The sequence below is a fragment of the Bombus affinis genome, chromosome 13 (assembly GCF_024516045.1).
Source record: "Bombus affinis isolate iyBomAffi1 chromosome 13, iyBomAffi1.2, whole genome shotgun sequence".
Lineage (NCBI taxonomy): Eukaryota > Metazoa > Arthropoda > Insecta > Hymenoptera > Apidae > Bombus > Bombus affinis.
Window position 1 is genome coordinate 8,637,707 of NC_066356.1, and position 15,473 is coordinate 8,653,179.

At 37.1% G+C, this 15,473-nt stretch overlaps 1 protein-coding gene across 11 annotated transcripts in view; it reads left to right on the plus strand.

Annotated features, from left to right (window-relative positions):
- Window positions 1-15,473, plus strand: part of LOC126923488 (potassium voltage-gated channel subfamily H member 6) — a 143,378-nt gene that overhangs the window by 18,040 nt on the left and 109,865 nt on the right. For all 11 annotated transcript variants that reach the window (XM_050736967.1, XM_050736968.1, XM_050736976.1 and 8 more), the window contains exon 2: window positions 3,537-3,767. In XM_050736967.1, coding sequence (XP_050592924.1) covers window positions 3,537-3,767 — 231 coding nt within the window. The remainder of the gene's footprint in view (window positions 1-3,536; window positions 3,768-15,473) is intronic.

The following is a 15,473-nucleotide window of genomic DNA, read 5'->3' on the forward strand; positions in this document are numbered from 1 at the left end:
CCGTGGCACGCGGTGCAATTCGACCGTTCTCGAGGCTGACATTTCTCTTGGATTCTGGTACGACGTCTGGTACTCTTGCGACGCACTTGAAAATCGTCGCCTTCGAATTCACGCGCCCTCGAGTCTACCCCGCCACGGGAAATTTCGACCATCGTTAGGAACCGCCATTGTACCGTGAGGGGTTGCTACACCCTAAATTCAACTCCGTCCCCCTTATTTTCGCTGTGGAATTTTCTGTCTCCTTTTTCATCCTTATAAGACAAATTTCTTTGTGTTTATTGGGATTACGCGGATCATTGTTATTTATCATGATATATAACACATAGGGTGGAACGTGTAATAACCTGAAGAAACGATGTTTCAAATGAAAGTTGGCGAGATTAGTTCTTTTGCAGGATTTTTAGAGGACGTGTTATTGTCAAGGTCAAAATCGTTTTTTAAAATGGAACTGTATTATGTATTTCTTTCTGCACGTTTAGATTTTTTGGAACATTCTGCGTGAAAAAGTATTCACGTACTACAATTTTTAAGGAAATCAACAATTCGTGAGATAATTTAAATTGAAAAGTGAGATGCTTCGTATAAAAATCTGCAATATGTCACGAATTATTGATTTTGTTGACATTGCACCTGTACGCATTGTTGGACAGAATGTTCCGAGGAATCGATCTATTAAAGAGAACAACGGAAGTTTCGTGTAAAAAATATCTAACCCGAACTCATAGAAGCAAGCAGTTGCTTTCTCAGAATTTAGCATTAACCGTGTACTTGCGTAATAAAATTGAGAAATTGACAAACTTTGATATTGATCAATTTGCTTTCTCAAATAAATGTTAATATGATCGACATCTTCTATTATTATAAATTACAAGTTCATTTTTTATTAACATACCTCAAAACTTCGGCGAATTAACTTTCATCTCATTCCGCTGCAACGGTTAAGCGTGAACATCTTCCTCGGCGTCTTCGATTTAATAACCAGCTATAATGGAACAAACGGAGTACAGATCAAAAGAACACACACAGACAGGAATTCTGAAATTGCGAAATTGCGAAGCTTCATGTACCCATTGCGACCTTCGTCCTAAATCCGGCATCAGTCTTAGAGTGTACACCATAAAATATTTTCGTACCAACCATTAAGTTTGTCTGCTGCGGATGTCGTAAGCCTCGGTTAATTCGCCTCGTTTCTAACTCAGCCATACTTTTTGGACGTTTTTCGAGTATACCTCAAAGGGGATCTTCTCGAGTAAATTTGCACGTGCAATGCTAAATCTGGCACTTGCGGCCTCTCACGCTCGCTTTCACATCTTTCGTCTGCAATACGATTTATCAAAAAATATATACATATCGTTCACAAAGAATGTTCAAAAATCTATTACAATCGTTGACAAAAATGATAACGAGGGGTTAAAATATTTTTATCAATGTCAAATTTTTAAACATCCAGTTGATCGTGCCGTCTAATCTTTAAATCTAAAGAGATGAAATTGTTCTTCAATTTTTTCACGAAGATTTTAATGTTCATTGGAGTCATGGGAATCACTATAGTTTACCGAGATGTACTATGAATCGATACTTATTTTTAGGAAAATAAGCTTGAAAGGTGCTACCGCTCGATACAGTGGCAGTCTCTTCTTCTCTCTTTGCGCGAGTCTCCAGTTCGTTGAACATTCAAGGGTTGAAAACATTTGGTAAATTTACTTCTTTAATAGTTCTCGTCAAATTTGTTTCCGTTTCCATGCACGGATATCGCGCGCGATCGCCAAAAGCCTGTACTTCGACTGTTTCGAATAACGTACAGCGCTTGTAAATACTTTGGATCGCCGGAATGTTAAGGGATGCGAAACAATCAGGGACGTCGACAGGGAATAAAGCGCGGACGTTACTTCGTGAACAAAAAACCGACTGCACATTGCACGTCGTATCGATCTGTATACTCGTATTGCTCTTTTCTTGCCCTGCTTTGCAAATTCTATTCGAACTGCTGTCTCTTTATTAAGCCATCGAGGATTAAATAATGAAATAACGCGGCAAAATTACGCGAGGTTATCAAAAATTGTAGGTAACACAGTTCTAGGTACAGTAAAATGCTACGAGAAGCATTCAGTAATCCTCTTACTTTAATTCATTTTTAATTTTATGATTCTAGAAGTTCCTGAACTACACAATGACTCGATCACGAAATTTTGATTTTTTACGAAATTGTTTAGAATGATAGAAATAAGATAAATTTCAAGGACTGAAAAAGCTGTCAATTATGTGAATGATTTAGATAACATCGTCGGAGGAAAAGTGCGAAAATACAATATGGCATTTCGTAAAAATTAAATGCTATTGCGTAGTATATGATATGATTCTAGTGGCAATTAACGTGTTCATCGATCAAATAAAAGAAGAATAATATGAAGAACCTGTATCTTCGAAAAGGATATTTTCCTTTCGATAAAACTTTTACTAAGCTCCCTACGATTAAAACGTAAAATCGCGACGCATTTCGAAAGCACCCATGATAATAACTTACTCCGTTCCGTTCTTACATGTTTATGGTTTCCTTTCAACGAAAATCGCTGAATTTTCCGACGTTCTCCTACGCGATTCCCTCCTACTGCGCCTCTTAATTTTGAAGAATCGGTGACCTATAAATACATGTACATATATTCAGAATCATTCGTTCCCGTTAGCCTGTCTATCTCTTCTCCCAGTTCTTAACAAGAAAAGTTAATTTCGGACATACTCGGAAGACATGCCAACCACGCACTCTAATGAGCCGATGAAACTTCACTGTGACCGAGGCTCTCTCGTTGTTTTCCCATTCCAACAATCTTGAATTTATTTTAAAGTACTATGTATTCCTCCCACTATCATGTCTTAACAAATATTTGATATTTTCGACACAAAAGCGTGGTACGCGTTTCTAAGAAACTATCTCGATGCCACGTGTATTCATTCCACTCCAAAATTAATATATTTTCGTCCTCTGTTTCCATATATTACATTTGTAATGATGTTAATACTATTAACATATTAGATTGAGTAATACATTGATTCACGTTAAAAAAAAAGTACATCAAATGTTACTGCCTCTGTGTAAAGTCTGTCTAATTAAAGAGTAATTTATTTATCATATTTCTCTATGAATACACAGTGGCTACTGAAATTATCGGTATATATCTTTATTTTTCGAAGAAGCGCTTTTTTTTATCAGACTCTACACGTTTCATTTTTGTAGTATCACATCTTCTTAAGTATATGAAAGTAATACTAAATATACAAGTAATACTAAGTAATACAAACTGGTGAATTATATTTCAACCTTTCGGAAGATTATTTAATTTATATTATGAACTAAATTAAAAAAGAATAATGTTCTCACTGGATGCTGCCAATTGCTATTTTTATATACGTTACAATTCATAAAGTTGATTAACTTGAACTGTAAGCGAATCATTCATGGCCGGCTCCCAGTAAATTCAGTCAGACATCGACTAATTCGTAACATCTGTTAATTAATGTCTTTCTCTTGTTCTTTGCAGATCGAAGTTTTTTAGTGGCCAACGCTCAACAGGGACTATGTCACATAATATATTGCTCGGACGGTTTCTGCCGGCTGACGGGGTTTTCGAGGGCGGAAGTGATGCAGAGGCCAGCGATCTGCGACTTCCTTCATGGGCCAATGACGTCGCCCCATGCGGTCGCAGCCCTCCGCGACGCCCTTGCCGCCGGCGTCGAAAAACATTTCGAGATCCTTTACTACAGGAAAGACGGTGAGTCATCCCACTCATCAATTTGTTCATAATTAATTGCACCGTGGAACTTGATACCTTCTAGCATATCATCGTGCCATCGATGGAATGTATAATACAGTCCTCGATATCGACTTGGTCGTAATTTTTATTCATTTCTCAAAAGAATCGAAAGCTTTCTGATTTACTAGTTCCTTTGATGTCGCTACGAGACCTCGTTCTAAGGATGAATGCTTCTCGTTCTATTTACCAAAGCCATTTTTTATTTATCAGCTCAGCAAGGCAAATAATTCATGCGAATAATTTGATCACTGGCCTTGGAATTTATTCAACGTTACAGATTTTAGAGTATTCCAATGCAAAGAATAATTTTTATTTATGCTTTCACGATCTGAGCAATATTTAGCTCTGCGAGGAATGGAAATTCACCTTGGTATATGTTTTCTGAATTAATGATTAAGAAAGTTAAACAAGTGGAATTAAACGTCTTTATTCGGATAGTAGACGAAGAGTAAAGCAATTATTAGTTACAGTGGTTATAAATATTGATGTTACGATGATACGAGGAAATGAAGAAACGAGCAACGAATTCTTCCTCGAACACGAGCGTGAACGTTATAAGATTTCGTGGAGTGCGAGCCAGGAACTTAAGGTGCAAACTGGCAATATTTCCTCAAGTTGAAGCTTCGTAGAAAACGGGATACCGGACATCCTGAATTCCTATCCGGTGTGTCGACTAGTCCCGTCTTGGCAAACCCTATTAACTTCCTACGGACATTGTTTCTTGGATCTGTACTTTTGCCAAGTGTTCTATTAGAAACGTTCTAGCATTTTCTCGATTCTTCGTTACCCGAACGAATCGATACTTGCGCTGACCTATCGTGAAAAATCTGACGAAGAACAGAGAGCACAACTAGCTTTATAAATTCTCGACCTATAGCTGCTAAGAGAAGTTCATATGTTCATTGTATCCAACATCTGACCTGTTTCATTTCAGGTATAATTAATCCCTTGTATTTCTTAGAATTTCAAAGTTACTTTTTAGAAGATGGTAAAATATTATAGTCGATGGAAATTATTTTTTGAAATTATATACTGACTCACAAAAGTTGGCGATATTGAAATATTAATTCAATGATAGGTTCTGCGTGCTTTAACTTCGCGCTGAGCAGCTGTAAAGTTCCCTTTAAAGTACTTTGCGTCAATCCTGGAAACTTCTTGTTGTCAGTGCTATTAACCGCCTCCCCTACTGACTCACTTCGTAACAATCATTACCGCTATGCTATACCACGTTTTATAACCCATTTCTTCAGCTAACTTTATCAGTTCAATAATTCCTTTTACTAGAATGTATCTCGGACTGTATGTGCGCTGATCGAACACGAAATGCTACCGATTTACGTCGTCTAAATAATGATTAAGGACACTTGTCATTTGAAGTTTCCTTTTTTTCATCGATTACAGGAGACTTGGAATTTTTTCATGCGTTATGTTTGATAACTAAAATAATTAACTTGAAATTTACTTCCTTACCGAACATCTACAAAAAATTATTTTAGAAAAATACAAGAGATAAGTTTACTTTGGTATCTTTGTGCGGAGGATCTATACCACTTTTTCAGAATCTTGCACATACATTTATGTTTCTAAAAAAATTAAGCTTTAAATAATTTGATGACAAGACTATTTCCAATTGTTTTTAAGTGATAGCCTCTCATTCCTTTGAACGAGATTTTCAATGATTTTACTCGACGGCTTTATCGACAAGAAGTAATTTACATATTTGGCTGATGATCGTGAATTTCTGGACAGGAATCGTAGCACTGGCCTTTTCGCAGGTTGTAAGAACCGTTCCGTTATTTAGAGCGGGAAAATTGAATTTATTCGCGGGTGGATGGTTGGCTGGAACTCGATTTTGCCGTAGTGTCTGACCTTAGGCGCGGCGAGATCAATAGTCACTACTGTATAATTTATCATAGTCGTGGCACGAAGTCTGTTAGGCCATCCGAATGCTCATGGTTCGGTCCCCTCGGATTTGAGATTCGAACTTTCGTATGCTATGAACCTAACCGCATTATTCTCATTTAAAAAAATTGCTTTTTTCTAATTAGAAATATCCATGTTCCTTGTTTTCCATCTTGCAATGTGACAAGATTTATGCAACCGTCGTGTCATAGAAAATTTTCCAATTTAGTAAAGTGGACTCTGCTTCTTTCAACGGTATTTTTCAAATGGCGATTTATCATCCTTTCCAAAGCAAATTTGTACGTGAAACACATCTCTAAATTTATATTATAAATCTCATAAAAAAAGAACTATTCCTCTTATTTTGTATACACCAGTTGCTTTGCAGAAAGCTGTGCGAGATTATCAAATTTAAGACATAGAGCTGACTCTGTTCTTATATTAAAATTTCGAAATATCACTTAGTCCATACCAAGAATCCAATTTTGAAAAAAATTTTCTTCTCCCTGTATTTAAATATCCAAGTCCTCTGTATCCACATTTTTTGAATATCATTAGATCTGCACATGTAAGGTGAAATTTCTAATTTAGGAAAATAAACCTGATTCCGTGCTTTCTCGTCGATATTTTATGATATATCCCAGCTACCGTTCTATGATACCTGGCAAAGAACTGGCACGTGAAAGGTCTCGAATTTTTGCGATACAACAACGAGAAAGCAACGCGAAAATAGGATACACACGTAGCCTACGTACGACGTGGCACAAAGGGAAACGAAAGAAAGGTGCTAGCGTGAAAGAGCTGAAAGGCTGAAAGTAGTCTACTCCGACCACCTGCAGCCACCTCTGGATGGTCTATTATAGTACGTCATGTTTCCACTGAATCTGCAAGTTACACGTTATGGATTTCCACGTTTGATGAAACGAACACCCATTGTTCTCTCTTATTTCGCTCGATGGAAAATCGTCAGAAATATCGATCGCGGGTTATGAAAATCAATCGTTCGTTTACACAACCTCATCGGAAGATTATATTGACCGCCGCTCTTTGACTCTGTAATGAGGTGAACGATGATGTAATGATGATGTAGAAAGATGTAGATCTCTCTGACTGTGTTGCAGTGAAGAACATAGTTCAGCTAATTACTGTAACTTTTGTATATATCGTTTTATTACAACAAACAGACGTAACAGAAATATTTTGTATAAATAAAGCTGACACGAATAATTCCTTAATATATTAAGTATCGTCGAAGATGACTTAAAAAATGTCTTAATATCGCGAATGTCTTTTTCATTTATCTTTAACAAGAAACGTTCGTTGATTCAATTTAGCGCAATGTCTTTAACAATGAGATTTTTTAATACGTTTAGGCATACTTTGCACCAGATTTTGACAATAGCCGGAATGAGTTCCATCCTGTTGCTTTTTAATTCTCTTTCGTAATTGAAGAATCGATGTCGGTGGAGACTCATAAGAGTCTCTTACCTATTGTTTCAGAAACCCTCTACAGATTTCTCAATGGGATTGAGATTAATACTCTGCGCGTGCCATTTTGGTAGAGAGAATTTGTCTGTTCCGAGCCAATTCTCTGTACTTTCCGCTGTGTATCTAGGCTCTCGATCGTGTTAGAATATAGTCATGTCTCGAGGAAACAATAGATTTTCAACTATATCTGTGTCTATATCTATCTGTAAATTGTTCTACGAAATATCTTTACATGTGTATTGATTCGTTAATACATTCTGTTCGATGCAATGATACGATCTTAGTTATACAACACGCAACAACAGTGAATCGATGAATATTTTATTGACATTCACAATTTTAAAAAGTTATTTTAAATTACTTTCAATTATTAATACCGTTACTACATACATATTTATCTTTCTTTGCAACGCAATGCTAATAGCAGTAAACGTGCTTTATAACAAGCAATAAAAACGATGAAAGATGATTTATATTGGCGGCGTGGCCTTTTTTATGGGGCTGGAAAGCTGTATTCTGGTGGTGTGAATGAAAAGGTCAAGGGTTACGAGACCAGGAAGTTCCACTCGATCCGATTAAAGATGTTCCTTGGCTGTTTCCTTTTCATTGATGTGGCGGAAATTAATGGCCATCGAGATCGGGGGCTGAAATGTCAAACCTTTATTACGCGGTTTCATGACACGGGGAAGTCTTAAATTAAAGCTTCAAGTAGCGACACCGATTGACACTGACTTCTTGCACTGCATATGGCGTTTTATGCCAATAGAAACTAAACGAAGGTTAAAGCGTATTTCACGGAAGTACAACTGAATTTCCAAGCACTTCTCCTCTTAGTTTACTGTTAATTTGTTTATCGAGATATTTCAATGTATTACGAGATTGCTAAGAAACTTGGCAATTTTCAGCTACTTTCAAGAATTCAGTAATAATAATAATTCAAGAATCAGGAATTTAATAAAAATTATACTTTCATTAGAAAAATTTAAAGTTACAATTTAAAAATTATATTCATGTCTAGATATTATTATTTCCTTCGATATAAAGGAAGTCCGGGGTAATACAGCACGTGCAATGGTTCTCACTTTGTCTGTATTTGTTCCGGACTATCTGACTATTGTGGACGTTTCTGCGGAGTCTCTTCCGGTTCCAACTACTCCCATGGACATTGTTCATCTCAGACCAATGGCGAGGAATAATCTGCTATTCTGTAGGCTTCTCTCGAGCAACGCTATTCGAGGGAACATTATATACTATTATAATGCTGAGACTCGGAACAATTTCCACCCTTGGAAAAATAGTTTTATTATGGGATTTATCTTTGAGAAGGTTCCAGTAACGCAACAATTCGTATAGAAAAAAAAAAGAAAAAAATAATTGTTTCTTAGATCCCAGAAAAGGTTGTGAGATTGCTAGAGCTTCAGAAAAGATTAAAAAGTTATTCAAAAAGATATTTCAGGGTATGGAATTTTAGATGGTTGTAAGGCTTTAGACTAATAATACGTGTTATAAACGCTTAGCGAGCTAATAATTTGAAATGGAAGTTGTAAACGCAGAATAAGTTAACTAAACCTACAGACGGAAAGGGTTAGAGATGATCTAAGATTGGGTCACACGTTCTATCGTCCTATTAATAATCCAAAGATATCTCCACAGTGGAATTTCACGTAGTAGAAATAGTATTGAATTAATATGATGTTTTGTGTTCTCATTTTTCTTGTTTTCGAATTTTCGAAGTAGATAATTCAAATACCGATATGTATATAACACGATGCGAATAAATAATATAATTTTTTAGCAAAGCGCTTGAAGAACGAAGGAATTTTATAAGTAAACAATTCAAATGTAACGAATGAATTCTTGAATTTTAAGATGGAGAATTCATACACAAATATAGAACGAAATTTCATCAATTTATTGGGGAAGCGTTTGAGGGACGATGAAGCCTATAGACCGAATTCTAGGTGACCAAGATCTCGCACGTTCCACGAGACCAGCTAAGGAAGCTATCAAGGATCCTTTAATCAAACATAGGTATAATCACCCGCGTGCAGCCCATGCGGTGAGAGTAGTTTCAAAGTCGGTGTATGATCGATTAATTTTCCATACTCTCGGAATCCGTCAAGGTTGTAGAGCCAGGACACTCAAGGTCAGCCTAGGGAAACTTTACACTCACGCTAATGCATATAGTAGCCCTCCACGATATATCGTGTCGCATTTTCATATCGACAAGTTTGTAAATTTAAACTTCACCCTACGTGAAATTCAAAGCCATTCTAAGATTTCTGGTATGTTGTGATTCTTAGATTCACGAAATTCCACGATCTTCGAGGACACCTTTTACGTAATTGTAGGAAGATCTTCTTTCTTCCGATTGACATTCAAATTCGTTATGGAAATATTTTCTTGGAGATTTTCAATCGTTTTACAACAATAGAATTCTTCCCTGACATTAGTTTTTACCACCAAAATTCTTTTCTAACGTGCCTGTGTCATTTTCATAAAATAGAATTCTTTTTTTCTTCATTTAGTATTTTTTCCTAATATGTCCATTTTACTTCTCCATTATCTTCGAATTATCCTTTATCACTAAAATTCTTTCCTTTGATATTTTCATCTGTTTACTTTCCATTAGGGTGTTTTTCTTCGCCATTCTTGAATTCTCGAGAAAAACAATTCAGACTAAAAAGAGCTTTAATCTTCTTTCGATGGAACATCAACAAACATTGCCACGAGACTGTTAACCGGTGGTTTCTCTCCGAAGAAATCATCGACTGGATGAGTATCGATATCGTTGTTGATCGGCCCCCATCAGCAGATGTGGCTATTTCGCGAGAACCTCCTCGAGAGTGCTCTCTCGCGTTGTTACGCAACCGTGCAGAGCGTGAGGACGGTGTTTGAAGCGGCTAAGAATAGCAGTGCTTGTGTTCCACCCCTTCTCTTGTTCCTGAAACGCCCACCCTCCTCCTTCCATCGTTCGTACCCCCTTTTCGTGTGTCCCCACCAGGTATACAGCGTAGTCAATGACATCACGGAAAGGCGTTCAACCTCCCCCTTCCCTGCGCCATTGGCCCACACGGCGTCGGAACGTGACGTCATTACCGACGCTTCTCCTTTTCTCTCCTTTTCACCCTCCTTTCGAACCGTTTCGCCTTCGTTTCGTCTCAGCGTTTTTCCTATCAGTATTTTTATTTCACTGTAGCTACGAAAGGTATTGGCACAGATCCCCATTTTTTTTATTAGGTTTTATGCATTCCATTCTCGTAGCATCAAATTTTTATAGCGACACGAGAGTACTATTAAATGATTCAAATATACTTGGACAATCAGAAGAAGAATCTTTAAAGAGTTGGAGTTATCTCAAAAATATTTTTTAAGATTATGAACGCCTTTCGTTGTGAAGTGACTTTGACCTAGGATCTTGTTAAAATTACCAATCACGAATGTATTAGTATAAAGCCATCATAATACATAGTCAATGGAATTTGTATAATTTATGGCACGTGTAATTATTTGTATAATTTACAATAAATAATTATTAAATTATATATCGCGTGTGATGAGTCTACTGTAATTTTTAATACGGGTATGTAATAAGAATATTACCTGCGGGCAAAATTTTATTCGAACTCTCGTGCAACATTCTTTTGCTTTGTTACCTAAACACACGTGATGCAACAGTAAATTCGTGACGTCGTACTCAGGACAGTGACACTCCGAGCGTGTTGGCTTTGCCAAAGCGTTAAGCCTCGTCTCAGAACTGGACTGTCCCGCCAGCGTAGTCTGTCCTCCGAATTTCGAAAGCTTCGCTGGGGAACCGCGGCGCCAAGAGGCCACCTAAGGTACGGGCTTGCAGTCTCTGTAACGACAGCGCGCGGACATTAGCTTCGTGCTCGATCGTTCGTGATTCTCTCACGTTTCTTTCAAATCGTGCCCTCCGAGCGTGTTCTCATTCTGTGAATAACGTTCCGATATACTTTCGAGAACCTATGTCACTGTCTCATAACTCTACCAAGTCTAAAACGTTCAAACTGTCACATACTATCAAGTATAATAATAACAATTGAATATCACAATAATAAAATAAAATATCATTTAGCTAAAGTGAAATTTTTTATATAAGAAGAGTGCAAGTGTGGATTATTATCTAGCAATTGATTATTAAATTAATATACGTGAATGATTATAAAGGAAAAGATCGAAGAATCGTGGAAATATTATTGGTTGAAGGAATTAGTATCAGAATTGTACGAGAAACGAAACTTTTTGTTTTGTTGGTCTTGCACGTGGAAACTCCGATTTCATTGGAACGATATACGCGTGAAGTGGCGAGAGAAAGCAATGAGTTGCGACGTGGAGAGCCCGGAAGAACAGCGAGAATGGATCCCCATGAAATTGTAGGTTAATTTTACTTGCTCCCGTGATTCCTCGCTCCCTCTCTCTTGTTCTGGCACCAAGGCACCAAAGTTCCCTCATTAAGAACGCTATTAGTCTGTGGGAACGAGGGTAGATTTTCATCGCGAGAACCTGAAGCACCTATGATTACCAGAAGTTTTATGAATTTTCGGCTGACCGGGTAACTCGATTGTCGTTCGCTTCCTATAGTGTGATGCTTGTTTTTTTTTTCTTGCTTCTGTGAACACGAAAGTGTGAAATAGCGATGATCGCACGATTTAGTAATTCTATAAACGAAGTTAACCACGTCAATCGTATAAAATATTTCAAAGTGAAAATATTTACTTTCAAAAAATTACGAACTTGTTTATTCGTGTAGTTACTGGATTATTTTGTTTTTATTAAAATGCGGATATTAAGATTTTGTGCTAATTTTTATTGCTGGTGATTGAGTTTCAAATGCTAGATTATTTTATTTTTAATAGTAGTTCGTTACGAATGACTGAGTTTCGAGTGCTAGAAAATTACTTTATTTTTCGAACAACCTGAGAATATGAATTTTGTATAATTGTTTCTTACCAATGATTGGGTTTCAACTACTGGAAAATTACACTATTTTTATAATGATGCGGGAATGGAAATATTGTGCGATTGCGTATTGTAAGTCATTGAATCTGCAGTGCTAGGAATATATAAAAGAGTTGTGTGTTTCCGACTACGGTTGAGAGAAGAGTGCACAATACTGCACAACCACTCAAACTTCTGGTGGACGTGACTGAATGTGTACTGGGAATGTCCGCGTAGATTTCTTGAACTCAGTGAAAAAGACTAGGAGATAGAGGACAAGAGGATGTGTGAGTGTTACGATTTATTACGTATAAAAAAAGTACTTGATAATGAGTTAACTTAATGATATTATTTAAGTTTTATTGATATTGTTTGGTTTGAGTCCTCTTGCATTATGTTGTATCATACTGAGGTCTTATTTTTGTTTTGGTATGTTTTATATTTTAGAATTATCTTCCACTTATAAGTAAATATATGTTATGTAAATGTAGACGTCTATCTAAACACAGACTTATTTCATTTGCTAAGCATTATAACTAATTCTTTGCTTTGGATATTTTACACATTTTATATATTTCTTTATATATTTTTATTTGTTATATTATATACATTTTACATTTTTAACTTTCCCATAATCACATAGATATTCACGGTCTGACAATAAAATATTAGTCCATATATTCATAAGCATATCTGGCGATGGCGTTAGTCGCAGAATTTTTTACAACGGGAGTGGCGTCAAACCATTCCTAAAGTTATTTATTTGGGAAGCGTTTTCAGGATATCTCATAATGCGAAGAAGCCCGGCCAATTGTCACGTTCCGGTGAAACGCGTTCGAAACTGCTGAACACGACGACGCGACGGAAGGAAACAATTTATACGATAAAAGATCTGACAGTCGCGGAATATTTACGGAAAAGACAAATCGAACAACTTTTCGATCTTCGACGAGATTTAGAAAGATTTCTGAAGATGGTGGCGAGATTAGATGTTTAACCAGAAAAAAGTTTTATCTGTAAAGAAGATTCTGCTCGAAGAGAACGAGAAACGGAAAGGTCAGGTTCTTCTCGCAACAAAAGGGCGGTTTCTTTCGTGGAAGGGAAAGGTCGAATTCACGGCAGTCCGTTCGATACAATCCAATCTCTGTTATTCAAAGGGATAGGAAGAATCGTGAAGATAAGAAACATCGGCGGGCAAACGTCCACCTTTCACGATAGATAGACACGATAGCCCTTCGAGATTGTATGTTTCGCGTTTCAAGAACCTTGAATGTTTTACTTCGAATCTGATATATTTTGTAACCAACCTTGACTTCCCAGAGGCGCGTAATTTTACTTCGATTCTTGTTCCTCTCATAAACTTGAATTTTAAAGTAGACTAAGTGTTTCAAGGACTGGGTGCTTAACAGTCTTGTTATAAATAAGTTTTCGTTCAGATTTTTCTGTTTCATGGAAACAGTCAACATTTACTCTTCTTTCTTTCATTCGCGAACATTCATCGGAATTAGATCCTACAGACCTTCGAGTATACAACTTCGTTCCTTTCTCTTAAAATCGAATTTTAAACCAGATTTAGTAATCTTCCTATAATTTATCGTCCGTTAAGCTGGCCCTATTTCATGAAAAAGATCATTAGTAATCTTCCTTTCGTAAGATAATCTTACTAATTTTTCTATAATTTATCTTTGGTAGGTGTGCCTCTATTTCATGAAAAAAGATCCACATTTTCCCTGCCTTCTTTCATTTGAAATAAGAAACACCATTGTAACGAAGAATAAAGCGTCTTCATCGAAACTAGACCACGTAATCCTTCAAGATCAGCAAAGTCTTATTTAAGAAACCTTGGTGGACCTGTTCCTTGATGGAGATACGTTCCCAATTGTACCTTGACATCGCGAAAATAGCTGATTCTTGTTCGTCTTTCATGCTTGCCGATCAGCTCCGTCGGATTATAGTCGCGTGCGATTAGGGTCATCCAGAGTAAACCAGGTGAACGTCTCCCTTCCCGTTGCTCCTTTGTGGACGTTTGACATTTTCCTGGGCTGGTCACGTGGCCGTTTTTGGCAAGTATATCGGACGACGGGGTTTCGCGATTCGTAAGCCCGAAAGCACACTTCGGAAAGGGAGCGGACCTCACCAAGAGGGTAGAAGAAGGAAACAGAGGAATAAACGAGGAAGAAGGAGAGAGAGAAAGCGCATGCTATTTCTGTGCATTGCTTGGCCTGCAGCACACGTTGCCACGTCACAGGGGCATTGCACTCGGTGACGTCACGAGGGCACAGCGTCATCGACCAATTGGAGGGAGCCGTTAACCCATTAACCACTCGGCTATTCGTTCCACTGCGGTATCATGACCTCCTCACTATCCACCAATCGTTTTACTAGACATCCAGTACCTCATCGTGCGATAATTTCATAAACTCGTGTGTTTCGGTCTTACGTTATTACATACATCAATCGTTTTAATTGATAGCCAGAGCCTGGTGTAGTTAGTAGGTTGTTCGAGAAATTGATATCTTTCTTATCGATCTTATCAATTTGGTGCCTATCATGGTTTTGGATGAGGAGTGGACTTGGAAGAATCTTGGACCCAACCAACGAGGGAATCGTGGAAATATGGAGCATTTTTCGAATTTGTACTATTTAAATGGGTATAAATACAGGTAGTTACAGATTCAATTATAAATAATTACAAGTTCAGTTTTTAATGGTTACATCATGTCGAAGGGGTTACCAATGGTTGCCATTCGACTTGTCGGTAATGCCACCGGAGTGAATGGTGTGACTAACAGTGCTAGAATTAATTGAAGCATTTAAATTAGAGAAACAGTTGTGTGCAGTTCAAAATTCGCAGTCTACTCCAGATATCAAATTTTCATTAAACATAGGAGATATCCGAAGAATTTATGAGTATATTATCGCTAGACTGCGGCTATTTATACAAATTGATATTTCTGTAAATGGAAAAAGATCGAATCTGAATAAAAGATTTATTTTTCCTATTAGGCACTAGACCAACTAATTTACCGTGGATATTTTATATAGTTTTGTATATCATATATATTCTGTATACTTTTAAACACAGCCTACAACTGCGTATAACGATATATCATACTTTTTCACACTAACGATATATCGCACTTCAACGCTCTGAACGACATATCCAAGATTCAAGCAAACGATGATCCAGAACATTTTTCATAAACTGTCATGATCAAGTGGAAGTATTACTATATGATATCGTCAATTGTCAATTTGGTGGATGGTGCACAAGGTCATCGTGTAAGCATGAAGTAGTCGGATCAGGAAGGGCCA